General features: G+C 44.4%; 1 protein-coding gene across 4 annotated transcripts in view; it reads left to right on the top strand.

Annotated features, from left to right (window-relative positions):
- HECW1 (HECT, C2 and WW domain containing E3 ubiquitin protein ligase 1) overlaps positions 1–27,542 on the top strand; it is a 469,289-nt gene that overhangs the window by 186,810 nt on the left and 254,937 nt on the right. For 3 of the 4 annotated variants that reach the window (XM_011958796.1, XM_011958795.1, XM_011958794.1), the window contains 2 exons: positions 18,271–18,595; positions 26,755–26,862. In XM_011958796.1, coding sequence (XP_011814186.1) covers positions 18,271–18,595; positions 26,755–26,862 — 433 coding nt within the window. Of the gene's footprint in view, positions 1–15,915; positions 15,934–18,270; positions 18,596–26,754; positions 26,863–27,542 lie in introns of those variants that run through there. The other variant, XM_011958797.1, reaches the window with a different exon arrangement.

Here is a 27,542-nt window from a genome sequence, read left to right as displayed (position 1 = left end):
GAGGAGAGGAGAGGAGAGGAGAGGAGAGGAGAGAGAAAAGAACAAAAGAACAATCTATAGTGCGGGAGCGGACCTGAGCAGCGGTTCAAGGGCCCGAATACAGAATCTTCTTGGGTTCAAATACCTCCTAGAGGTTTCCTGTTGGCCACTTCATGCTCGCCTCCTGTATCTGAAGTGGTAGCCTGCAATCAGTCTGATTGGCTGCGAACAGCCAGTTTCCCATCTGCAGTACAGAAAAGGTCAAAGGGAATAGCCTCTGGTCCTTTTGTTACTTAAGCCTGGAAAGTTAGTATTTTCCTTTCAATTTAGTTCTAGGAAGTCGGCATGAAACAACCTTAGGTTCCCTGGCTCCAGACCCTATTTTGCTGCCTCAGATACGTGTATCAAATAACGCGCCATTACTTGTAGCTTCAGTCCTCAACCGTTGGCATCACATGCCTAAAGGAGTGCTCCAGATCTGACGACAGCCTCTAGTGTGGTGGTAGGATTTTGTTTTTTTAATTAGAAACTTTAATTTTAGTGCATTATATAACCTTTAAACCCTTAGGGCAGAGGTCCTCAACCCCTAGGGCACAGACTGGTACCAGCTTATGGCCTGTTAAAAACTGGGTCACACAGCAGGAGGTGAGTGGCAGCAAGCAAGCATTACCACCTGAGCACCACCTCCCATCAGATAAGCAGCGACATTAGATTTTCATACTAGGTTTCAGCATGAACCCTATTGTGAACTGCGCATCTGAGGGATCTAGGTTGCATGATCCTTTTGAGAACATAAGTAATGCCTGATGAACTGGGGTGGAACAGCTTCATCCTGAAAACACCCCCCACCACACACTGTCCTTGGAAAGATTGTCTTCCTTGAAATCAATCCCTCGTGCCAAAAAGTTTGGGTACTGCTGCTGCAGGGGCAGTCTCATGTGCATTGCAGTGGAAACCTCTCAGTGAAATCCACTGTTTTCCAAGCACTTTGAGCTGCTCACTCGCAAAAGGAAAAATGGTGCTACATCTCCTAGGACCTCTGGTGCCTTTGGCATGTCCACTAACTGGCTTTAAGAGCAACATGTACATCCACACAGGTGACCACAACAGGGAAGATCTCCAAGACAATGGCAATAGTCCTGCAACCAGCTGCTCCCGTGGAGGGAGGGGAGGAGGATGAGAGAGGGAGGGTGTTTGTAAGATAGCACTTCCTTGGCAGAGAGAGGCGAAGTGACTCAGCCTCCCAGGAGCCTTCCAGAAGTCCTGGGGAATCAGCTGCCACTGTTGCTGTAAAACTAGCTCCCCCCCAGTCTCACTGGATGCAGTCAGAAAAAAGCAGATTATTCACCTGGCTAATACTTGACTCCGCGGTCGCCATCGTAGTCCCAGCTTCCAGTTTTGTGGCTGTAGCAACATTTCCTGAAGGGGTCAGGCCTTACTTGATTGAACCTGCTGACACTGGGAGAACTTAGTCATTGGTCAGGATTGCGCAGCAGGTAGAAGAGAGTTTAAGCCCAGGTCAGTCTGACTTCAAAGGCTTTTGTCCCCATAAACCAAAAAGTATCTGAGATGGGTCTCAATCAATTTAGAAAGTTTATTTTGCCAAGGTTAAGGATGCACCCGTGACGCAGCCTCAGGAGGTCCTAACAACATAAGCCAAGGTGGTCAGGGAACAGCTTGGTTTTATACATTTTAGGGAGACATGAGACTTCAATCTATATACGTAAAACGTACATTATACAATATGTAAGATGTACATTGATTCAGTCCGGAAAGCAGGACAACTCCAAGTGGGGAGGGGGCTTCCAGGTCAAAGGCAGATAAGAAAAAAACGGTTACATTCTTTTGAGTTTCTGATTAACTTTTCACTGAATACACAATTTACAGGAATAGTCACGTATGCCTTAGTCTGGCTTAGTGAAACAATAGGGCAAAAAAAAAAAAAATCAGATATGCATTGTCTTGTGTGAGCAGAGGGATGACTTTGAGTTCTGCCTGTTATTTGTCCACAAGGCACTTCCTTTTGTGAGAGAGGGAGGGAGGGAGGTATATATCATTTTTATAATTGTGAGGGAGGTATATAGAGATTTTATAATTGTGAGGGAGGTATATGGCTTTTTTATCTTTGTAGCTATCTTATTTAGGAATAGAATAGGAGGCAGGTTGGCCCAAGATAATTCCCAGCATGAATTTTCCCTGTGACTTTAGTGATTTTAAAGTCCTGAGATGATTTTCCTTTCACTCTCCCCATCTTTATGTTCAGGGATGTTCCACTGTCATGCCATCCTCGATGTGGACACCAATATTGAAGACGAAGAAGGTCCCGCTCCCCGGGACCTAGATTAGCCTGCTCGTGGAGGGAGCCTTCCCCTAGAATGAAGACAAGACCAGAGGGCAGGGAGGCAGGAGGCCCAAGGGGGAGGGGAGGAGTGGTGGAGGAGGGCTGGTGGCAGCAGTGGAACATCTGCATGACCTCCGTATTTTCCAGCTCCTTTAAAGACCTTCGAAGAGACCTTTGTTTATATCCCACTATCTCTCAGTCTCATAGCTCTAAGCAGTAATTCCTATATCACTTTGGTAAGGGAGCCTGTTCATTGTAAGCCCATTTATACTCACACCAGATAAACAGAGAAAGATGCAATAGACTGTTTTCCAAAAGTAATGGCATCTATGACATTGACATATTGTTTTTAATCATCTTTTAAAAACTCAGATCTATAGACAAATTGCTGCTTTTGACTTAGATATTTTTCATTGGCCCATGGTCATGCCTGCTTAATTAGCATTACTTATAATGGAGAAAAATTAGAGCAACCTAAATTTACAAAAATAGAATTACCTTGCTAATTATTATTATAAATATCCATGTGTTAAAACGTTATGGTTATTGAAATAATTTTGTGATATATTTTTAATCACATAAGAGGAATTCTTCTACTGTAATAGTTAAGGATTTAAAAAAGCAGAATACAAAAATGTGTGGTCCCAACTATCTTGCAAAACACATGAAGGCAAAATGAAGGAAATCTTTCTGCATAATCATTCTGGTAGTCTCTATGTTACGTAGTTATGGGGGCTTGCTGTTTTTTCTTAATTTTCTGTATTTTTTCAAATTTTTAGCATGGACTGATTTTCCTCAAAAGTCCTGACTCTGGACCTCTCTCATGCCTTTGGAATTTGCAGAGTGTGGCTCAGCCTTTCTTGATGCCCAGGAAGGGCTATGGTGTGTCATTCTAGTGGTGACATTGAGGCCCCTGGTTCATGATAAACACGCACTCATGAATGTTCAACTCTGAACTTGCCGGCGCAGCTGTGGACGCAGCTGCGGAAGCCTCAGCTTGAAACATGAGCCCTCCTCTCTCCTCTCTCATCCCTGGTGCTCTGATGTCCAACGAAAATTTATCCTTGTCACTTTTGTTTGTCTCAATTCAGGTTTATGGTTCCTTTGCATCATTCTGGATTGAGAAATGAGGCCAAATGTGAACTAATGGAAAAAAGTAAGGCTGAGGAGTTCATTTAGAAATGAACTGTTCCAACGTTCTTCTTGACATCTCTCAAGAGGGCCAGCCATTCAGGGTGCACTTTGTGGCTTCCACAGCTCTGCTCCTTGCTGGAAACATCCCCCTTCTCTGTCCTCCACTTGCCCAAGTCTGACCTGTGCCTTCAAGACACTTAACATGCAGTTGTTGTTGAAATATCTCAAGGTGACTATACCTCCTCTTTGCAGCTTTTTGTGACAGCCACCAATTAGAGACAGTGATGGCCTCCTTCTGAGTGCCTGCCTGCTGGTCAGAACCAGGCTGAGCTGATGCTTGGTAAAATATAGCTGCATGGGCCCCACCCAGCCTATTGAATTAGAATCTCCAGAAGGAAGGCTGTTTTATTTGTAATTTTGTTTTCATCTCATGCATTCAGCTTTTTGTGCCTCAGTTGTTTTGACCTGAGAACAGAGATCATATGCTGAACAACAGCTAGCCCAGAGCTTTACAAACAGATATTCAATGGATGTTTGTTCAATTGAACTGAATTAGATACAATCAGAGCAAGGGCACATTTCAGTCCTTAAGTTGGAACCCTTGCCAAAATGCCACAATTACTCTTGTTTATTTATTTCTAACACTTCCTAATCAGCAGGTGGAAATTCATTAATTATGAAAATTGCTTTTTATCATCTTTCAGATTGTTTTTGCATGCTGCAAAGCAAAGACTATGTGGAACATGTCTTATGTGGATGTGTGTGGCCAGTATTCTCTAGGGATAGTACTCAGAGTGGGAGCCAAGGAGAGGAGTGGTTCAGGCACACTCAGAAGGAGCCATTCTCCTTGGTGGTTTGCAGGGATGTCCAGGCACCAGTCACAGCAAGGATCCATCATGCCTCCTCTGTTCCTGTAATTGAGATGAAAATTACTGCCCAGATTTTGATGGACACTCTAAGACTGAGAAATACAGCTGCATTGGGTTTGGCTCTAAGAATTCTTCTCCAGTGTGTTTATAAGACGGCAATTTAAACACATATACAGTGGAGTCACTAGAAAACAACATAGTGATTTTTCTTAAAAAAAAACTAAATTGGGTCAGGTATCGTGGCTCACGCCTGTGCTCCCAGCACTTTGGGTGGCCAAAGCAGGAGGATTATTGGAGGCCAGGAGTTGAAGACCAGTCTGGGCAACATAGAGAGACCTGTCTCTACAAAAACATTTTTATTACTTAATCAGGCATGGTAGTACATGACTGTGGTCCCAACTACTCAAAAGGCTGAGGCAGAAGGATAGCTTGAGCCAGGAATTTGAGGTTGCCGTGAGCTTTAGTGGCACCACTGAACTCCAGCCAGGGTGACAGAGTGAGACCCTGTCTCTGGGGAAAAATAGGAAAAAAACAATTTAGATTAGATAGGACTTAGAGTATGTGCCCTGGTACCTTTTTTATATTCTAGTTGGAATAGAGTGCACCATTCTCTCCCTGTCCGGAATATTCACCCCACTCTCTCTGGGCAGTGGTGCTTTCTTCTAATAACCTCATTTTGGCAATTAGGTATGGAAAACTCCACAGAATATTTGGAGTTATTAAATTTTCACACGAATAAGTCCTGACTCTCCAGGGCAGATGCCATCATTTCTATTTCAGTTCATTTTCCAGGGTTTGGCATGTACATTTGTTGACTGAATAAATAAATGAAGCCCTGCTGAGAAATGCACCCTTAGCAGTTTATAGTCCCCCGAAGTGTGCTTCTAACTGCCTCCAAGTAGTATTAATAAAGCAGTAGTCTTATGCCAGTCTCCGACTGGGGATCATAATTGAAGCACTGACATGATGACTTTATCTCTGATGACCAATGGCAATGAGACCTGTCCTTTGCAAAGAGTAAAACCCAAGTCTTGGAGTATGTGGGTATTAAGACTCGTTAGCATGTACCTGTGGCTCTGGCTTCCTCACAACTGATATTTCCTCTTGGAAAAACCCAAATTACCTTCATTTTCTCACTTTCCTTTTAGTACTTCATCTCTTGGAGCTTTGTAGAAAGCCTGAGCGGAGCAGCGTGAATGAGCTGGTCTCCGTGGCCACCACTGTGCATGTGGTGCAGGCTCTGTCTGCCACCCCGCATCTCAAGGCTCCTTTCACAGCTCTTATTCTCTGGAGTGAGACCACACACTAATCTCTGCTGTTTTCCGCATACAAGGTAAAATGGAAAATTAGAGATGTTATCTGAATAATTAATTCAAGCCTCAAATAAAAAGGAAATTCTAAAATATCCAGATCATTGAGACTTCTGAGTTTCTATGAGTCTGGACATAGACGGCTTGTCTTGCTACCAGTGGAAATGGCAGTGAGTGCCCTTGAATACATTACTGTATCCTTGAGGCCAGAGATGTCTTAAGCATCAGCTTACAAGTGAAAAATGTCTTAGTGAGATGATAATCATTGGTTTGCCATCTGATGATTGCTGCAGAGAGTCAAGGAGGTAGCACCAATTAAACTGTTTATCTCATGGAATTTAATGTGAACCTATATCACACTGTTGAGCAAAGATTCCACGAGGCCAGAATCGGTGGGAGAGGCAGTGGGGCTGGTACCTTCCCAGTATCTTTGGTGTATCTTTGGTGCATCTTTGATATATCAGAGACAAGTTCAGGAGATGGTCACAGGCATCCAAGCAAAAGAGATGGACTGCATGAAAACCATGCCTTTTCCCTCATCTGTAAAATTGAAAATACTGTCCAAAATCCCACAGCAGACTATAGCTTCTGTCCATGAGTTCAAAGGTTCCAAGTTTAGTCCTTCAGCATAACTGAGAAAAAGACAAAAAAAAAAAAGTTTCCAAGCTGCCTCAATTGTTGTCCCTTCCGTTTAGCTCTGAAAAATCAGAAAGGTTAGTTGTGTGGAAAATGGCAGGAGAGACTTTCTGTTAAATATGTTAAAGAATTTCAGCGGTAAGTGTCACCTGAGACGTTTAAGAGATTGTAGTAGCTAAGTGTCCCTTTTCTTTTAACGTTTTTCTAGAACCCAGTGAAACTTTGGACTGAGGCGATTTCTCCACACTCCCAGCCCACATCACAGAGTCTTAGTGATCATTCCTCCATTGCTGTCAGAGCTGAGTATCATATCCCATTTTTTTTTTTGTTTTCAAAATAGAGTTGTTCCTTTCTTTTACCATTCCCCTGAATAATTGCTAATAAAGCAATATGACACTCATCTAGGCCACCTGATTTGCTGGTTTTGATCACAGGGATATCTTGATGCTGCTGGACTTTTCCCCATGGAGCTCTTACTCTGTTAGACAAGTGTCCATTCTGCTGTGGCTCACTTGAAAAGCAAGGCTTTGTCTTTGCCCCTTCGTGATTTCTTTCTCCCATCAATGTTGACAGCTTGATGGAGCTTGGTGGGTTAATTCTCCTCCTTATCCTTTCAATTCCCCCATTCTATCCTAAATCACTACAGATAGGCCTTTCGTATACATATACTGCCAGTTCTTCCTTATTTCCTTCCTCTTCCAATAGGAATCTCTTGATGTAAACCACCTCTGCCAGTCCTCCTTTCTCAGCCTGGTGCTGAGATGGTGCAGCCTGGTGTGGCTAAGGTGTGTGGCAGTCAGAACTGGAACTGAGTGACAGAGCTAGAAAGAGCACAAGAGTGGGCAGAGTGATGACAGGGAAGGAACCTGGGAAGGAACGTGCTACCTGTGGCCCCATCTGAGATACGAACTGGCTTTGTCTCCCTTCAAGGGTGGAAGAAGGATAGGTATGAAATGTGGAAGGAGCGAGAGATGCCTTTGTATTGCCAGTATAGGTATGAAATGTAGGAGAGAGAGATGCCTTTGTATTGCTAACGGCCATGCCTGCTTTACTCTTCATCACTGCTCTAAGTTGCTCTCCTAAATGCTATGAGACACCAACACTGAATTTATATCAGACATGGCCATGTTCATCCGGGGCACTTTGATCACAATAGGAAAGTGCTGCTGCTGCTGGTTCAACCCCACTGGGTACTGATGATGGGCATTATGGTTCATAACCCCAATGACTGGCATGCTTATCAGAGCTGCAGTCCAAGATGGGGCCTTCCTCTGGCCTGATGGGTGATCTGGAAAAGCAGGTGCGATGACCTCCCACACTGAGGTGAGAGCTGCACACTGTCCCCACACCTGCCCAGGAGCCACCCCTGCTACTTCGGCAGTAACTTCTGCCAAGGTGCCCCTTGTTTAGACTTGAGGGTCCACTTGATCAATAAAGCTTCTCCTTGCATGTAGACCTTGGCATTCAGGAGAGCTGTACTTGGGCTCCCCAAGACACAGCAGCTCTGTCCGCCTTGCTGTCCCCCGCATTGCTGCAGTGTGAAGTTTCTAAGGTGAACAAAATCTCCGTGGCCCCCGCCCTCCAATGGAGGAGGTCTTATTTCTTGGTGTGCCATGGGAGACCCCTTTCGCATACTTCCAGCTGCCCCCAACACTGTCTGGCAGGCAGCTAAGCGGAGCTCTGCTGAATCTGGAAGCTCGGCATGCTTTTAGTAAAGACATGCTTTTACACGAGAAGTTCCTTCTGCTTAGATTGGATTTCCTTCAGATCTTGCCCCTTCCTTCCAGGTCCAGCTTCCATGTCCTCCTATCTGGGAAAGTAGTCCCAGCATCTCTGTCCCTCCTAGGCAGGACCGTCCCCACCACCCCATCATTGCCCTCACCATTGTGTCACAGTTGACTGCTTAAATGTCTGCCTCCTGTACCAAACTCTCCGAGGCTATGAGCACTGTTTAAGTCCTCTCTGTATCCATACTCAGCACTTAGCACAAGGCCTAGTACACACTAAAGACTCCATCCACATTTCCTGATTGATTGGGCTAAAGAAAGAAAGAAGAGGTCAGGTGCGGTGGCTCACACCTGTAATCCCAGCTCTTTGGGAGGCCAAGGCAGGTGGATCACTTGAGGTCAGGAGTTCAAGACCAGACTGGCCAACACGGTGAAACCCAGTCTCTACTAAAAATACAAAAAAATTATCCAGGCATGGTGACACGCGCCTGTAATCCCAGCTACTTGGGAGGCTGGGGCAGGAGAATCTCTTGAACCTGGGAGGCAGAGGTTACAGTGAGCTGAGATCGCACCATTGTCTTCAGCCTAGGCAACAAGAGAGGAAACTCTGTCAAAAATAAAAAAAGGAGGGAAGAAGACCAATGACAGGATTTACTTAAAAATAAACCCAACTATGCTGGGTCCAACCACCCAGGGGATATAAGAATTTAAAAGAGAGCATCTTTACAGCACCTTGAGCCTCCACAACAAATAACATGATTTTGAGTATTAATTTCAATGAGGATACAAACTCAGTGCTGCATCTGAAACCCTCCTAAGTATATTTCTTAGAACTGTAATCCCTATCTGGCCCTATCACCTCATAGCAGGCAAATGAGGACACAACCATGAATGGAGGAGGAAAACACACACTGGCTTACGCTCTCAACAAGCCTGAGGCTCCCTCCCAAGCCAGGCAGCCCAGGCAATGGATGAGGCAGCTAACAGGCCTGGGGTAGTCTCAAGGTCCACTTGGGGCCCTGCTGCTCCCCTGCTGCATGGTCAGGGCAGGCAGCTGCCCTTCTCAGGCTTCAGCTTCCCAGTGAATAAGAGGAGGGGCTGGCCCAGAACCCTCCCATGATTGTCACTGTGGGATCCTGTGTGATTCACAGTATTGTAGGTTAACTTTTGGAGACTAGACTTTAGCCAAGCAGGTGGTGGTGCCCTGGTTATGGGAAGAGACACAGTCACCCTACTCAGCACAGCACACGCCCTGCTGGGCTCAGGGTGGAGTGAGGCTGAAGTCATCATGGGGGCTCCCCACAAATGCCCGGCTCAGGGCCGCCCCGGGAGGATGATATGGCCAGCTCACAGCAGCTCCACCTCCCTTTCTTTCCTGTATGGTCCACAGGGCCCCTGGAGTCGGGCACCTTCGGCCCCTGGAGCCACACTATGGTTCTGGGAGGTGAACACACATCCTTTTCCTCTGCAGGTATCAGTAGGTAAAGAGGAAATGTTTCCTCTTTCAATCAGGCTAGTGCCTTCCTGAGGAAGAAACGGTATTTCCTAGCATTGAGAAGGGAAAAATGGGTCTCTTTCTCACATCTGTAAGTTCCCATTCATTCTGTCTCTGTGTCTTACACACACACACACACACACACACACAACACACACACACACACACAGGAATACCACTTCTCACCTTTCCTTTCTGTGTAAACCAGAGGAAGTGCTAAGTATTATGAACAGGAATTTGCCCCAGCTAACCGGATGAGGCCTTCCTGCCTGCCACCTTCCTCCCTCTCCCATGCCCACAGTCCCCTGCCCATTCCTCTGCCCATACAAATCGCCCAGATTTCAGCAACTTCGCTGCTGAACACCTCCAAACATAAACCTCCCAAATAGCCCAGAGCTGCACCAAGCAATTCCAGACTTGAGCAAAGCAGTGAAAGGTCTGTTCTAATGCCCCTCCTGGAGCCTGGTCTCCGGCTGCTTTCTCTTATGTGTGAGTGAGAATGGCGTGTGAGCGACAAGGAGCAAAGACCACCCCACTCCCCGACCCCCCGCACCTGCCATCAAAGGGCTGCAGAGTCAAAAGTGGGAGGGGATGTTCACTCTTACACTTATTGGTGGGTCTTTTTTTTTATGTGCGATAAGCCATCATGTGTTCCTAAAATAATGTGTCTGGCTGTCATTTTAACAAGTTCCTTGTATTTTAAATCATGACTTCCTATGTGGATATTATCTGGCTTGCCTTGATTTGCTTATTAAAATTTTCTCCCCCTAATGTTCCCTTTCAGCCAGCAACGAGTGGGATTTTATTTCTTTTTCAAAGAAAAGAAGCCCACACAATTTAGTTTATGTAATTCTGTTATATTCTTCCACACAATGGCCAACACAAAAGAAAGCTTTTTTAGCACATGGCTTTGAGGCTGAAAACACAAATTTAGGCACAGGTTTCAGGAACAGGTGTCTGGGAGCTGAAGAGTTAGATAGAGATGGTGGCTTATCAGCCACCTCCCACTCTACTCCCTTATGCCTGACAGCGGGTCAGGACCACCTCACAGCCCCTATACCCGCCCCAGTCCCACAACATCCCTCATACACAGCAGTTCCCAAGCAGAGGTACAAATGGGTAAGCAGCACTCAAATCTCAGGATGCGAGAGAGAGAGGGGGACCCAGGGGCAGTATTTAATCTCATCCCAACACTTTCTTCTTATTTGACAGGTGATGAAGGCAATTCCCAGAAAGGTGGAGCCCTTATTTTTAGCCTAACAAATTGTTTTCCTTAACAGTGGTGACTCAGAGGAAATGCGTGGGCTGCAGTGATGTTTGTGATCTCTTGTGCCTGCCATTGGGTTGGGTAGGAGGTTTCTGCTTTTAGACTGTTAGGACCAGCAGGGCCCAGCAGCGAGTAGAGCTCTGGATAAAGCTGCCCTGGCCTTGTCTCCGAACCCCCCGGCCCAAGCCATCCCCACTTCTCCTGTGCTGCCTCAGGGATTCCTGGTGCTTCTATGCTGGTCCTGCATCCGGACACCTGACCCACCCCAATGCAGTCCAGGAACCAGGAACTCAACTCGAGCAATTCTGGGCACCAAGCCTTGTGCTTAAGGCAAAATAAGTGCTTAGAAGAGTTCCTGAGCTCAAGGAGCAGAGCCCCATGTCCAGGTGCCCCCCAGCCCACACATTACCCACACATGCATTCATTCACTCAACACAGTTATTTATTTATTTATTTATTTATTTTTTGATATGGAGTCTCGCTCTGTCACCCAGGCTGGAGTGCAGTGGCTCAATCTTAGCTCACTGCAGCCTCTGCCTCCCTGGTTCAAGCGATTCTCCTGATTCAACCTCCCGGCGTAGCTGGGATTACAGGCATGTGCCACCACACACGGCTAATTTTTTTGTATTTTTAGTAGAGACAGGGTTTCACCATGTTGACCAGGCTGGTCTCCAACTCCTGACCTCAGGTGATATGCCTGCCTCAGCCTCCCAAAGTGTTGGGATTACAGGCGTGAGCCACAGCATACAGCCTCAACAAAGTATTTACTGAGCATCATCTATGTTCTTGCCAGGCACTACTTTTCTTTATTTTTATTTTTATTTTTATTTTTTGAGATGGAGTCTCCCTCTGTTGCCCAGGCTGGAGTGCAGTGGCCCAATCTCTGCTCACTGAAAGCTCCGCCTCCCGGGTTCATGCCATTCTCCTGCCTCAGCCTCCCAAGTAGCTGGGATTACAGGCATGTGCCACCACACACGGCTAATTTTTTTGTATTTTTAGTAGAGACAGGGTTTCACCATGTTGACCAGGCTGGTCTCCAACTCCTGACCTCAGGTGATATGCCTGCCTCAGCCTCCCAAAGTGCTGGGATTACAGGTGTGAGCCAGTGCGCCCAGCCACCAGGCACTACTTTTGCTGGAAATGCAGACCTGAAGTTGCTAGGCCGGGCTGCTGTCTTGGTGCCTGCCTTCTAAGTAGAGGGGAATGACAGAAAATAAGTTGACAGGTAAGGCAGTTTTAGACAGAACATCTCATTCAGGCTCTGATGGAAATCTCCATTGAGGCCAGAGAGGAAGCTGCAGGACTGAGAACAGTCACTGAGTTCAGGGTGGAAGCTTCAGGGTATAAGCTTCCCCTGGAAGTGACTAAGCCAGGTAGACTTCGGAATGTGGTCAGAAAGCAACACAGCACAGTCGCTAAGTCCCTGAAGAACTCTCTTCCTGCGATGACCTTGGCTTTTGTCAAAGCCTTGTACCAGGAATCTGCCACTATAATCGTGATTAAAAATCTCTTAAGATCTTACTCACCACATTTCATTGTGTTTCCTACAGAAAGTCTAAGATGAAACATTTTGTTAAGAACTTGGAGGAAGAAAAAAGTCCTTGTATTCTGATCATAAGAACTAAGCTTTCCTTTTATCTTCTTGGCTGCCAAGATGCTCAGAGAAGTATCTGAATCTCAATTACTGCAACTCTGTCCTTCTGTTTTATAATTTGGAGAGAATGCTTAAGAATGATAAAAGTGCCCTCTTATTGTCCATACACAGGCTCAAATCCCCATTTCCTGCCACGCATGGATGACCTCAGAATTTTTATTAACCATTCTGAGCTGGGTTTTCTAGCAACCTGAGAATAGTGAAACTTGATACTGTTGTTGTTGTTGTTTGGGGAGGGACAGAGTCTCATTCTGTCACGGAGTGCAGTGTATGATCTCAGCTCACTGCAACCTCTGCCTCCCGGGTTCAAGCGATTCTCCCTGCCTCAGCCTCAGCAGCTGTGATTACAGGCACCCATCACCATGCCCAGCTATTTTTTTTTTTTTTTTTGAGATGAAGTTTCGCTCTTGTTGCCCAGGCTGGAGTTCAATGGCGTGATCTGAGCTCACTGCAACCTCTGCCTCCTGGGTTCAAGTTATTCTCCTGCCTCAGCCACCCAAGTAGCTGGGATTACAGGCATGTGACACCACGCCTGGCTAATTTTGTATTTTTAGTAGAGACAAGGTTTTGCCATGTTGCCCAGGCTGGTCTCGAACTCCTGACCTCAGGTGATCTGCCCATCTCAGCCTCCCAAAGTGCTGGGATTACAGGCATAAGTCATCATGCCTGGCCTTGATAGTATTTTAATGAGATATACAAAATTCCGCTGCATAGAGCAAATGCTCAGAATTATTTTATTTTTGTCTTCCGTCGTATTGCTACTTCCTGATTTCTGTCTGTTTTGTATTTTCCTATTCTATTATACATTTCTTGGGTTGTAAATTTTCTCAAATCCTTTGTAGAAAAAGACAAGTTTTGATTTTTTTTTTTTTTAAGTTCCATTACCCTCCTGGTGTCATAACAAAGCCGAGTGCAGGATAGCTTTGAGCAAGAAGCTGCAGGCGTCTTCTTGATCAAAGTAAAATCTGCTCATGGACTAAAAAAGTATTACGTTCTTTCTTCCAACTAAATAATGCCAGTTTCTATAACCTCATCATATATACTTTAATGAAGCTTCCTTCAAGGGCTGTGTATTTCACTTACAATTTTTGATTCCTTGGTGTAGAGGCAATTTTTAAGAGTCATTTACTCTATTATAGGCATGCCTTTGTCTGCTTTCTTTTCATTTCTGAGATGGCACTCACTCACGGCTTTATATTGCAAGACAGAAACGCTATTAATGACTTAGTTAGATAGAAACTGACGGAGCAGAATATTTTGTCTCCAGGTTCTTAAAAAAAAAAAAAAATTGATGCATAATAACATGTTCCATCCCTAGAAGTGATGATTTTCTGCTTTTAAGATTCTGGTTTTTTTACAGGTTTTATTTTTGTTAATATGCTATACTCCATGAGAATATCTTAAAACATATTAAACCCACAAGGCCTGTTCCAAGATTAAGAAAAAAAGAAAAACAACAAAGAGCATATCACTTAATTCAAAACATTTCAACAATTACGATGTGGTTTAAGTTGGAAAGCAAAACAAATAAACACAGTATCGGTGGGTCCTCTGCTACAAATAGGAAGAAGAAAAAAAAAACAGCAGATGGTATTTTCTCCCTATAAAGCAGGGCAGTTTGTACAGTGTATTTAAATTGTTCTCAGGGGCTCACTCATCAGACCCACTTTTTCAAGGCTCAACTAAAATCTATGCTTGACATAGTCCGTAACTAGGGACACGTGATTACAACCAATAGCTGGAAAATTACAGTGTTACCAAAACTATTGCTGATATTCTTGTGGTCCTCCTATCAGTTCCTATTGTTTATCACCAAAGAGAAAAGAAGACGAAAGATATTTGAGTTATTAGTGAGCTGGAGAAAAGGCTGGGAGAAATTTAGTGATATCCACTGATTTCCCATACATACAGAGATCGGGAGGGCCACCCTTTGCAGAGAGGAAAAAGAAAGGAGGTCTCCTGTTGGGGAGATCTGCTTTAGAGGTTAGGAAGAATGGCGGAGTTGTAAGACATTGGAATCACTGTCTAGGAAGAGAGTGGCCTTTTATCCAGGGCTATTTAAAAACAGGACAGAGCTTCATCTATCTCCCACAGTTCAGATGTGAAGAGAGAATGATTAAAATTGCTTCTTCCAGCCTGATGAGTCTATAGTATATGCTAGAAACACTTGTGAATGCCTGGGAGAAACATAGCCACAAAGGAATTGCATGTTGAGCAATCAGCTCTATCCACCTGCTATGTTCAAGAAGCAACTGTTGACATTTGCTCAAATGTGCTCACCACAAACCAAAACAAAATAAAATAAAAATGGGGTAACTAGGTGAGGGATGGATGTGCTAACTAACCTGATTGTGGTAATCATTTCACTATATATATATATATATAAAATAAAATATATGTTTCACTATATACAGTGAAATATATATACTTACGTATTGTACGTAATATATATTATATATTTCTGTCTATATAATCTTCACATCATACACCTTAAAATCATGCAATTATATTTGTCAATTATACCTCAATAAAGCTGGGAAATTAAAAATAAAAAGGAGCAGCTGTTGTGAGTCTTTAATAAAAACACCTGTTTTGGACATGATGGAATATAATTTTAAGTTCACCTCCTTCCTACATAGCTTTGTGTTCATATCTTTATTTTCTTCTCTCTATGTACCATCTACTACTAAATTATCATGCCTTTCTGTATTTTTTCTTTTTCTTTTTTTGAGACAGGGTCTCACTCTTGTTGCCCAGGAGTGCAGTGGCACAATCTTGGTTCACTGCAACATCCGCCTCCCAGGTTCTAGCGATTTTCCTGCGTCAACCTCCCAAGTAGCTGGGATTACAGGCACCCGCCACCATGCCTGGCTAATTTTTGTACTTTTAGTAGAGATAGGGTTTCACCATGCTGGCCAGGCTGGTCTTGAACGTCTGACCTCAGGTGATCCGCCTGCCTCAGCTTCCCAAAGTTTTGGGATTACAGGCCTGAACCATCGCTCCCGGCCATTTTATCTATTTTTATAAGCCATCTTAAACCCTTTCTGGAACAAGAAGGGATATCATTGAATAAAATAATTTCTATAAATTAAAGCTTTGGGGGTTTTTCGTGCCAGGAATTATGCAAGGTACAGGGGATATACAGAGGAGAAAACTTCACAGTGTAGGAGTGAATGTGGACAGATCAACTAGCAACAGTACCTAAGAATCCCTGCAGGGGAATGGGATTCCTGTGCATCACAGAGCAGAAAGTTCCACTCTTGGAAATGGGAAGAAGGCAAGGAGCGGTTACAGCAGAGTTGGTGCTGGAGCATAATTTTGACGCAGAAGTGCAGATCCTGCCTGCAAGTAGGAATGGGGAGGATGTGTGCAAAGACAGGGTGGTGGGAGAGGGTGGGGTGCAAGGGACAGCTTTGAGACTGTCCTGCTTATCCTGGGCAAATGTCATCGTTCCAATCCAGTAATTGCTGACAAATGTCTTCTTTGACTAATGTTCCCTTCTCTACCTTTGCTCTCGCCGTGTGGACAGTGATCACTGGCGTAATTTGACAGTTTCAGGAGAGTTCTCTAGTTTCCAGGGGATTTTAGTAAAAATGCAATAGCAGAATTGTTGTCTTCAGCAAAAGAGAAACACCCTATAATCCTTTTGGGGCCCTGATGGAAACCACGTACATAAAAATCTTTATCTTAGGCTCTTCATCATTAATGCAAAAATATCCTACTCAGTTGTAAACCTTACAAATAAAGGAGCCTCTGCCCTGAACACCAGTCTATAGAGCACCTTTACAAATACACTAGGCTGTTTAACCCTTGGTACTTTGATTTTGTAAGAAAACCTGAGGGTTTCTTGAATTTAATGCATGAACTTAAGAGTGAGGACTCTGGGGTGGCGTGAAGGAAGCCTGTTCAGTGACGGAGCCTGGCTGAGTGCCCACGCCCTATGTCTCAGTGAGGTTTCCTTCCTAAAGCATTACCAGTAGTATCTTAGCAGGAGATTTTTATTTATTGAGCACATACTATACTAAGAACTTGACTTGCACTGTCTCATTAAATTCTGACAACAGCCCATTTACAGAGGAGGAAACCGAGGTCCAGAAAGATTAAATGTCCAGGGATAGACCCACAACTGGGAGGCTGGTAGGTGTTGCCTCAGCTTTGATTATGGTCTAACTCACAATTATTTTGAATCTCTGTAATACTATAACATGGTATTAGTCCACTTAAGGTATGTGGGAACTAAACAAACTAAACAAACAGCAGCCTTTCTGTTTTGGGGATTTTACAAAGGTCTCTGGTCAGCGCCTCCTGGAGGGGTGTCAGTTTACTAAGATCCTCCGTAAACTGCCCAGAATAGCCATGGTGACTTGAGATAGGTGGGTGGTTCCTGCTTCCCTGGTCTTCAGCGCTTTGCCTGTGTTCCTGAGAGAAGGGATGGTTTCCAGGCAACACCATGGTCCATCTATTTTCATACTGCTATAGTGACAAGCATTTTGAAAAAATAAGAAATATGGTCCCAGTAGGGTGATGAGATGCTTTTTGCAGTCTGGCTTGCCTGCCGATCATAATTCTACAGCCACCACCAGTAGGACCAAAGGAATTCCAAACAGGAGACACAGATGAGTGAAAGGGCCTGCCTGGCCCATGGCCATAGAGGACCAAGACTCAGAATGCCAACACTGTGCTTTCTCAGGCTAATAGACTTTTTACAACATCCTGGTCTTGGAGGATGGAAAAAGTGCAGGCCTAAATTACCACTAACTATGTTGATGTAACTGAAAGAGTACACTGTTGCCGTAGTCTGCTCATCATGGCTGGTAAACAAAAAGTCAATAATTTGCATTTGATTAGGTGCATAATAAGTTACAGTTCCTGGGATCTAAACTTCATGAGTCAACACTTTTTTAGGCCTTAATCTTCTCTTCTTGAAAACTACATATGGAACAACATGAACTTCAATAACCAGGACCCCCCAAAAATGTTCATTTAAACGTAATTTTAGTACACTTGGATGAAGTCAGAATCACCCCTGCTTGTTTCAAAAACAAATCCTCTGCGTGAGTTCTATTTGCTGCCTGTCTTTCTGTGTTTTCAAAGCTATCTGTGCCCAAAACGAGTTATTGCTCTGCATCAGCTTGGCTCATTTTAAGTGCTCAAAGTTGTAAACAATATAAAAATGCATCTTTTTCTCATCCATGTTTTCTACACTAACACTGGCTCCAAGGGAGATACAGTCCTCTGAGATTGGATTTTATTGAAAATCGTAGTGTTCAAAGCGTATTAGGATGTTTGAAATCCTTCATAGAAACTTCATACAGCCCGAAGGCATTCTGTAGAGTGAAAGATTGTAAATAGAGGAGTGACTGCCTCACCCAGCAGGGACCACTTCTAATTTTGGGCTGTGTGTAGGGACCTGAATGCTGCAGGGATCACTCAGAGGTTAATAATGATAATCATCGTTTGCCTTAAAGAAGGATCAAATCAGATCCAATGTAATTGACGTTGGAGAACTCGAGGGATGGTGTTTGGTTGAGGAATAGTCACACCTTCAGGGTCATTCTACACATCCCAGTCCTTCTGGTATCAAGTGGGTTAGAGCCAGGAGAGGCAGAGACTCCAACAGAGCACGGAAACGCAGGACACCCTGGTGCACTCGTGTTTTTGTTCTTGCTGTCCCTGTGTGAACCCAGAGCTGCAGCCTTTGTCACGAGGAAGATGCTCTATGTCATGTTTCAGATCTGCCCAGCAGGGCAGCTCACTCACGGCGCGTGTCTCGCGGCACATATTTCATTTTCCTGTGATGACAGCAACTGAGTGGCCGGTGTGCCCTGACCCTGCTCACTGTCTCTTTGCTCCCACAGAATCTGTACCAGAACAGGTTTTTAAGCCTGGCCGCCATGGCGTCTCCTTCTAGAAACTCCCAGAGCCGACGCCGGTGCAAGGAGCCGCTCCGATACAGCTACAATCCCGACCAGTTCCACAACATGGACCTCAGGGGCGGCCCCCATGATGGCGTCACCATTCCCCGCTCCACCAGCGACACCGACCTGGTCACCTCGGACAGCCGCTCCACGCTCATGGTCAGCAGCTCCTACTACTCCATCGGGCACTCTCAGGACCTGATCATCCACTGGGACATAAAGGAGGAAGTGGACGCTGGGGACTGGATTGGCATGTACCTCATTGGTGAGTAGAATGTGCCAAGTGTATTGTTCATAATTCACTTTTACATATGCTGTCACGTTTTAATAAACCTACAATATAATTAAAATATACAAGCAACTGTGTTATATGCCAGATTCTAACACGCTGAAGACCACTATTGCATGACTTTGTTTTTCTGCAAAATGGATAATAAGGCCTCTCTTGCCATCTCTATTCCATGAAAGAAAACCATGAGATATAGCAGAGTGAGGTGTGGTTAAACACAAACATCATTATCATTTGCAACTATAGAAGCTCTTCTACTTGTGAATAAATTAATATCAAAGCCTGTTTTTAAATCTATGTGCTTACAAGACAAAGTAATACCATATGCCCAACCCATGTAAGCACACCTACATGGAGGTCATTTCACTTCAGTTTCCAGCGTAATCTTCACCAGCTCTTCCAACATTCTTACTGCTTTGTATTCAACAGACAACCTGGGATTATACATACAGGCATACAGGCATGGTGCTGGAGAAAGCTGACTTGCCTTACTTTAGGTGGAGATTTATTCAAAATTTTGAAAGTGCCAAAGTGGAAAGTTCACCAGAAGAAATTGTTCTATGTGAATTTTCTCAAGTCTTTGCAAACAAAACAAGTTATGCAAATAAGTTGGATGCTGAGGCAATTATTTTTATGAAAGTTTCACCATTCCCATGGATTGGTTTTGAAAATCTTGTAATTATGAAAACCAATTTAAATGAAAAATGTATTTCATCTACTTTATGTGACAGAATCAGCTGTCATGGAAATTGATGTGTTTACCCAAAAGTCAAGTTATAATTGCTGGAAGGCCACAAGAGCCAACAGATTCAACAGCAGGTCCATCCGAGGCCAGGCCTTCTGCCTTCAGGCTGTGCTCTGCAACATTTGCACATTCAGACACACAACACCGGATTTAACATCACACAAAGTAATGGATTGTTATGAGTAGTTTACAACCTGGACAGTTTTTCTGATAAAATAAAGGGGATCTTATCTGACTAACTAGTTCTCAGGGAAATATTCTTGGGTCTCTTAAAGGTTTTTCCATCAGCTTGGTTAGTATGTTTATAACACACACATTAATGTAAAGATGGAGATGCATACATTGTTGAAAGTTTTACACAAATAGCTGTGACTAGCTAAACTGGATTTCCAAAAGTTAAAATTCAATTTGTTTCTGAAAAACAAAAATTGTTCTTGAATAAAAGTAGATACTATCCGTCAAGAACAGAGATTGCAAAATAACAGCCCAATGAGCATTTTTTTTTTTTTTTTTTTTTTTGAGACAGAGTTTCAATCTTGTTGCCCAGGCTGGAGTGTGGTGGTGCATGATCTCGGCTCACCGCAACCTCTGCCTCCCGGGTTCAAGTGATTCTCCTGCCTCAGCCTCCCAAGTAGCTGGGATTACAGGCATGTGCCACCACACCTGGCTAGTTTTGTATTTTTAGTAGAGATGGGGTTTCTCCATGTTGGTCAGGCTGGTCTCAAACCCCCAACCTCAGGTGATACACCCACCTCAGCTTCCCATAGTGCTGGGATTACAGGTGTGAGCCACTGCCCCTGGCTGCATATTTTGTTTCATTTACATTGTTTTGTTTTAAATTTGATTGATTATCCACACTTAAAATGTAGAAGTTTCAAGTTGAAACCCAACTTTCTAGCTTCTTTCACAAAAGCCTCCAATTTGGCAGCCTAAGCCTGTGATACCACATGGTTCTAATCAGCTGGAGTTAAGCATCTGCACCCTCCCTAGGCTGGCCTGTGACCCTCAGTGTTGCCACAGTCCCCTCCCACCCATTCTGACCTTCACCGTGAATGTTTTTTGTTTAGCACTTGAGGTAATTAGGTTTAGGTTCTGAATCTAGGGTTTTGGTTTGGTTTGATTTGGTTGTGGTTTTGGTTTGTTTTTTGGTTTGTTTTGGTTTGGTTTTTTATTGAGATAGAGTCTCATTATATTGCCCAGGCTCAAACTCCTAGGCTCAAGTGATCCTTCAGCCTCAGCCTCCCAAAATGCTGAGATTACAGGCATGAGCCACCATGCCCAGCCCAGATCTAGTTTTGAGTCAACTCCTTACAAGGGCATCTTCCCGCAGCTGATGAGTGCTGATGCTATTCCTCAAGTTAGGGACCCACTGGAAGAGAAGCCTGTTTGGGGAGAAGGTAATGAGCTCAAGATGGAATTACTGAGTGTGGAACACCTGAGGGACGTGCGTCCACAGTGAATGAATGAATCGGTCTGAAGCTCAGCCAGGGATCCAAGCTAGGGTTGTAGATTTGGGGTAACAGACATCTTGGGGGTGGATAAGCTAACTCTAGTGCTGTTTACAGAAAGAGAGCACCAGATAGTCACAGTGAGAGAGGGGCAGGGGAGAGGCAGACGAGGAACTCAAACAGAAGAGGAGGAGGTGGTGAAGAGGCAGGACAACCAGGAGACTGGAGAGAACAAAAGAAGAAGGAGATAGAGGAGGGGGTGGGTAGCTGTATCAGGTATTACGAAACTCCATGAATGAATAAGATCTGGTGTTAACATGACATTTTGACTGAGATAAAAGTAACCACAACTCATCATTCTAGAACCTTAATTTGACAGTTTGTTATTCTCATTGTAGCTACACATATATAACTGTGAAGTTATGTAATGCAAAATGCCAACACTTTCAATGGCATAGCATTTCAAAAATAACTTCCAAATCCGAAATTGTCTGTGAATCTTAAAAGTCAATAATGTGTAAGTCCTTAGTAGCTTATCTTCCACATTTGTCGTGCTTTGCCAGAGATCAAATCAGAGATCTAGGCCGAGAAATGTAGAGACAGTGATTTCATCTCATCTGTCATTTCATGAATGAGGAGATGTCGAGTCAGTGGCTCCCACAGTCGCACAGCTGCCTCCCCTTGCTCAAGACGCATGCTGCCACAGGAGTAGCACAGCACTGTGGTGCAGTGTTGGGTATGGGCCATGGCACATCAGTGTGCCATCAAATGTCCAGCGGAGGCCAGGGTTGTGATGCTTTCAGCATGGTAGGACTTCTAGAGCTCTCAAAGCAAATAGGACTGTTCTGCCATAAGAGGGGGAAGATACCTGAATGTAGAGGGTGAAGTGTGGCTGCTGATTTATGGAACCCAACTCTTGAAGAATTAAAGTTTTTCCTTTACATCAGGCACCCTATTAGAATCTAGAAGAGCAGAAGCTGTATTTCTCAGTTAAGGCACAAACAGAATTCGTGTGTCCAAAGAAACAATGTGAAGGAAAGGCCACAGAAGGGGAGACAGTGGTATCGATTTTTAGGAGCTCCTCTATCACTTTATGCTTAGAGTCCCTGCTTCTACAAGAGAATGGAGCTTCTACATCATTGGCTTAGTAGTAAGAAAGGCAAGTAGATTCTCCCCATATCTCCCGTCCCATTATTATTATTATCATCATCATCATTATTTTGAGATGGAGTCTCGCTCTGTTGCCCAGGCTGGAGTACAATGGCCTGATCCCAGCTCACTGCAACCTCTGCCTCCGAGGTTCAAGCGATTCTTCTGACTCAGCCTCTCAAGTAGCTGGGATTACAGGCATGCCCCACCACCCCTGGCTGATTTTTCTGCTTTTAGTAGAGATGGGGTTTCATCATGTTGGCCAGGCTGGTCTCAAACTCCTGACCTCAGGTGATCCACCCACCTCAGCCTCCCAAACTCCTGGGATTAAAGGAGTAAGCCACCGCACCCGGCCCTGTCCCATTATTTAGTGAAGTCATGGTCCAGCCACAGTGGGAGAATCCTCGGAGATTTTTTCCCAAGATTTGGTTGTCAGAAAGCATGAATTACTCTGAAAATGGAAGCCATATATTTTTTCTGATGGGTGTAGGAGACCTGGGTAGTATACTGATTCTCTCTTTTAATCAGTTATAGGCTCACTTGCTTATTCCACTCCTAACAGCAATAGCGTGTTTGTTATCCACACTTCTATTATAGCTTGTGGCATGGAAACCACAGCTACAATTTTTATTTTGAAGACAAATCAAGAGAAAATATATTACTTGTTTCTTAGGTATGTCTGTTTCTGTAAGCTTCATTAGAACTTTCTGATTAAAATTTTAATAATCCACAAAGATCCTTTTCCTTCCTCTATTATAAAATGAGGAGCAGGTGGTAGGATTCTACACACCAGAGGAAATGCATACCACTCAGAAAATATAATCTTTTCTTGAGGAACTGATCTCTACATGTTCTGTACAAAATGTACGATGACAAAAATCTTAAACCGTACTGATGTGAGCTAGTGCTTCAAGTTATTATTAATGGTTTTACATAGTAAGTATCACAGGGAATAGCAATAGAGGGCCCTATTTTTAGTCCAGATTCTAAGCAGAAATAGCTGCTTATTAGATGTTGGACACTGGTCTAAGATCACTAGCTGTATTAACTCAAGGAATCCTTTCAACAAGATTTTGAGGTAGGTACTTATAGTATTTAATCCCCATTTTGTAGTGAATGATAAATAAACTGCCTAAGATCACATAGTAATGGTAGATGTAAGCTTCCTGCCTCAAAGGGGATGTAATATTGCTCCCACAAAGAGGCTTCCATCATAACAAGAATGCAGAAAATAACAGCCTCGTGGTAGAGAGCCCAGAGCACCCATTCCACACTGATGTGGAGAGTGTGGCTTGGCTACAGTATCCATTCCAGTTCTCCTTTCCCCTCCTCTCTCCTCCCCTCCCCTCCCCCTTCTCCTCTCCTCTCCTCTCCCCTTCCCTCCCCTTCCTTCCCCTCCCCTCCTCTCCTCTCTCCTCCTGTCTCCTCCCCTCTACTCTCCTCTCTCCTCTCATCTCCTATGCCTTCCCCTAGTGCAGAATCTGATCCTCTAAATTTACATTTCCCAGACTCCTGTGCAACCATGTTCTGGATGCAAATTCGATTCATTTAGCTGCACCTGTGCAAGATCAGGAAGGTGAATATGTGAAATGTGGGGATCCTGCTCTTGAGCCTGTGGCTGCTACAAGCATGGCCTTGAGAAATGGAGCTTTTCTGCAGCAGTGTCCTGAGTCTACTCTCCAGCTTCCTGGACACCAACAGGCGGTGGAGGTGGGGGCAAGCAGTGACCTACTCCGCTTGCCACTGGCTGATCACTGTCTTCACAGGTGGAGAGGCAGCCGCCATGGCCTGGACAGCAGCATTCTGCTCTCCAGATTGCAGTGACTGTACTGAGCAGTCATATTCAGCAGGTCCCAGTGCAGCCCTTGTGAGTGAGACAAAGGCATCAGCCTCGTTGGAGAGCCACTTAGGCAGTTATCCTGATTCCAGAGGCCCTGCCTAGAGTCCACTTCTCCAGCCCTGAATTCCCTGCATTAAATCCCTTTCTGCATAAAATATGTAGACTGATTTTGGATTTCTGCAACTGACCCTGTCAATGCATTTTGATTCCTAAGCAAAGACTAGTAACTTTTCTAACAACTTGTAACAAATGCCTCTGGGGAAGGGTTTGACCTCTCAGCCCAGATGGCCCAGGCAAGAATACAGACTATTCTATTTTTCTTGCATGATATTTGTGATTAAATGTTATGGTTAGTGTGAGGGAAGGGGATGCTTACCAAGACTAGTGGCCAGTCCTTTAAAATGTATTGTGTTTAAATGTCTACAGCAAAATATGTTTTTCTCATTAATGTGTGTATGTGTGTGTGTGTTTTGCCATCCTCATCATCCTTTTCTGATTTTTCCTACCTCCCCTTCATCCTTTTCTCATTCATGTTCCTGTGGTTCCTTGATAATTAATCCCCTTTTGTACATTCTATATTCTAATGAAATTGCCTGTTTTTTTGAATAAATCTCCAAATATATTAGAAACTGCCTGAGAACACAGACCGTGTCTTGTTTACCAGTGTATCCCCAGGGTTTAGCACAATGTCTGGAACAGAGCAAAGTACCCAATACCCATTATCTCATGCATGAATGAACATCCTTCTTCCAGGTGTTATTGTCTATAAATCCCACCATTATAGGTGGGATTTATAGACATATAAATGACCATTAAAGGGAATATCCCGGTGGTCAGAGTGGAGAAATTCAGGGAAATACCACCCCTTGGAGAACTGCTATAATGAGGCAAATTTCTACCTGGGTGTGAGACTTGTTATATCTGTGCTGAAGACCCAGGGAGCTAGCAAAATATTACGCCTTTTTGCAGAAATGAGGCAATTACTGTAAAAGATGTATTACGCAATCTTCTTGGTAACCCAAACAGGGCTGTGAGCACACACTGTGAATAAAAAGACAGGCAAATTTTGCAAACAAGTGATTTTCCAAAGGATACAAACAGTTCTTATCAGTAATGAGTGTTCATTTGCCCAGTCATTTTTTTGCCAGAGAAGGGGCAGCCTAAAATGTGCAATCCACATAGCAGATTACAAGTACGCTTGCAGTTATCTCATTTAGTGCTCCCCTGTAAGACTGAAGTTATTACTACTCCCCACTTTGCAGATAAGGAAAGACTATAGAAGTGACACTATTGGCAAATGACACAAAAGGCCTCAAGAGCTGGGCCCTTTGGCTTCAAACTCAGTGCTTTTTGCACTTCATCTCTGCCTGTTTTCTCAGTCCAGCCAGATACGGCATGTGAACCACAGGGTGTCAGGAGAGAAAAGGGCAATCATGAGAAGGGCTCTCTGCAGAGCTGGGGCTCTGGGCCTGCCCTTGGGCGCCCTTGCCCAGGTTGTCCCTCCAGCCCCTACAGTGGATTTGGACTCTCAACACTTGGTTTTCCCCATAGCCTCAGATCCATCTAGCTCAAATTATTTCTGGTGAAGTGGAAACTACAAGGGCTCTGTAGAAGATCAGGGTAAAAGTCATATCCATGTCTTAGTCTGCACTGAAAGTGGGGGGTCTGGAACCAAGAAGGTGACAGGCAGCTTGGTATTCTCAGATCTGTCCTTCCCAAGAATGCTGCATTTCTCTCTGGGCACTGGTTTTAAAGAGGACGTCGATGGGTTGCAAAGTGATGAGCAGAGAACAACAGCAAGAGATGAAAGCACATAGTCACCCAGAGCTCCTCCCAGGCCTCGTCTCCTCCCTCAGCGCCCTCCTAACCACCCCCCCACCCCACCCCTTGGCCTCCTTCCTTGTCACTCTATCACAGCACCCTGTTCTTTTCCTTTCTTTTTTTTTTTTTTTTATTTTGACGAGACAGAGTCTTGCTCTGTAAACAGGCTGGACATGATCTCGGTTCACTGCAACCTCCACCTCCCAGGTTCAAGCAATTCTCCTGCCTCAACCTCCCAAATACCTGAGATTACAGGTACCTGCCACCACGCCTGGCTAATTTTTGTAATTTTTTTCTTTTAAAGTGGAAACAGGTGTTTCACCATGTTGGCCAGGCTGGTCTCAAACTCCTGACCTCAGGTGATCTGCCCACCTCGGCCTCTCAAAGTGCTGGGATTACAGGTGTGAGCCACCGCGCCCGGCCTCCTTTCCATCTCTTATGACAAGTTACAATCAAACATTTATTCCTTTGCTTAGTGTTTACACTCTGTCTTCTCAATTGTTTGTAAGCTTTGGTTCAGAAGAGACCATACTGGTTTTGCCCAACACCACAGCCCCTGCACCTTCCCCAGCATCTGGCAGATGGTTGGATTTCAGCTGCTGAATGAACAATGGATGCATGAGTGCATGATGGATGGATGGATAAGTTCATGGGTGCGACCATGTGTAGGATGGTGGTGATGCCCAGGTGGGAGGAGAGATGATTCGAGGTGGAGTCCATGAGAACTAGACCCCAAATGGAAACTTTCTTTATGTCTCACCCCCAGTCTCAAATTGGTTCATAGAAGCTTTAGAAGGAAGATTTTCACACTGAGCTTTCACACATGGAAGAGCTATTTAAAAGTGAAGTGAACCGCAATAGCAGTAATTATTTCTCTGTTTCTGGAGGTGTTCCAAAACCAGCTAGATGATCTCCTGCCAGGAGTGCTATGGGGTTGGGAGGAGATCCCTGCATAAAAAGCATTTGGTCCCAATGGCGTCTTGGGATGCTTCCTGCTCTCTGATTCCAGGTGCACTCTCTTCTGTTGAGATGGAAGCAGCATTTGTATCCTTTGCTTGTTTTCTTTTATTCCCCTAAATATGCTGTTAACTGATATGTTTCTCTGCTCTGCTTTCTTCCTCTGGCAATACAGATGAGGTCTTGTCCGAAAACTTTCTGGACTATAAGAACCGTGGAGTCAATGGTTCTCATCGGGGCCAGATCATCTGGAAGATCGATGCCAGCTCGTACTTTGTGGAACGTGAGTATCTTTACCATTCTTGTGGTTGGCAGACATGGATGAAGCAGAATTCAACTGTTTCATTATTTGGTGTGCTGCACTGCCTCCACTAGGAAATGGGCCCTCTAAAAAAGAGGTGTAGATTTAAAGAGATCCTTAAAAATATGTTCAGTAGTGAGTGGTGAGGTCTAGGGCTGTTGGATAAAAGTCACCCAACCAGGCCAGAGGGCTGCCCCTTTAATACCAAGGAAGAGTTGGTTCCTATTCATAAGCCCCTGGACTTGGGACCCTTCGGCTCAGGTCCCTTAACTTTCACTCCATAACTCCTCCGGGGGCGTCTCCAGTGTAGCCACAGTTAGATCAGGTCTTCTCAACAGGCATCCTGCCCTCCAGTTCTACCTTTGCTTGACCCAGTCCTTCAAGGCTTCCTGCCCATGGTGCCAGTCTGTCAGTGATTTTCCACATTTTACTCTGACCTTTGGCTCTAGCCACAGCTCCTCTGGAGGGCTGTGAGACATTGGTACTGCCATCCTATTTCTTTGATTTTTAATCTACTGACATTTCTGGGTGTATAAACTTGCTGTCATGTATCTCATGTATATGTTTTCTTTTTTTTTTTGAGACGGAGTCTTACTCTGTCGCCCAGGCTGGAGTGCAGTGGCCGGATCTCAGCTCACTGCAAGCTCCGCCTCCCGGGTTTA

Source organism: Colobus angolensis, unplaced genomic scaffold, assembly GCF_000951035.1.
Source record: "Colobus angolensis palliatus isolate OR3802 unplaced genomic scaffold, Cang.pa_1.0 Scaffold475, whole genome shotgun sequence".
In the NCBI taxonomy this organism is placed as follows: Eukaryota; Metazoa; Chordata; class Mammalia; order Primates; family Cercopithecidae; genus Colobus; species Colobus angolensis.
The sequence above is the reverse complement of the archived record's forward strand: the minus strand, read 5'-3'. Positions and strand labels throughout refer to the sequence as shown.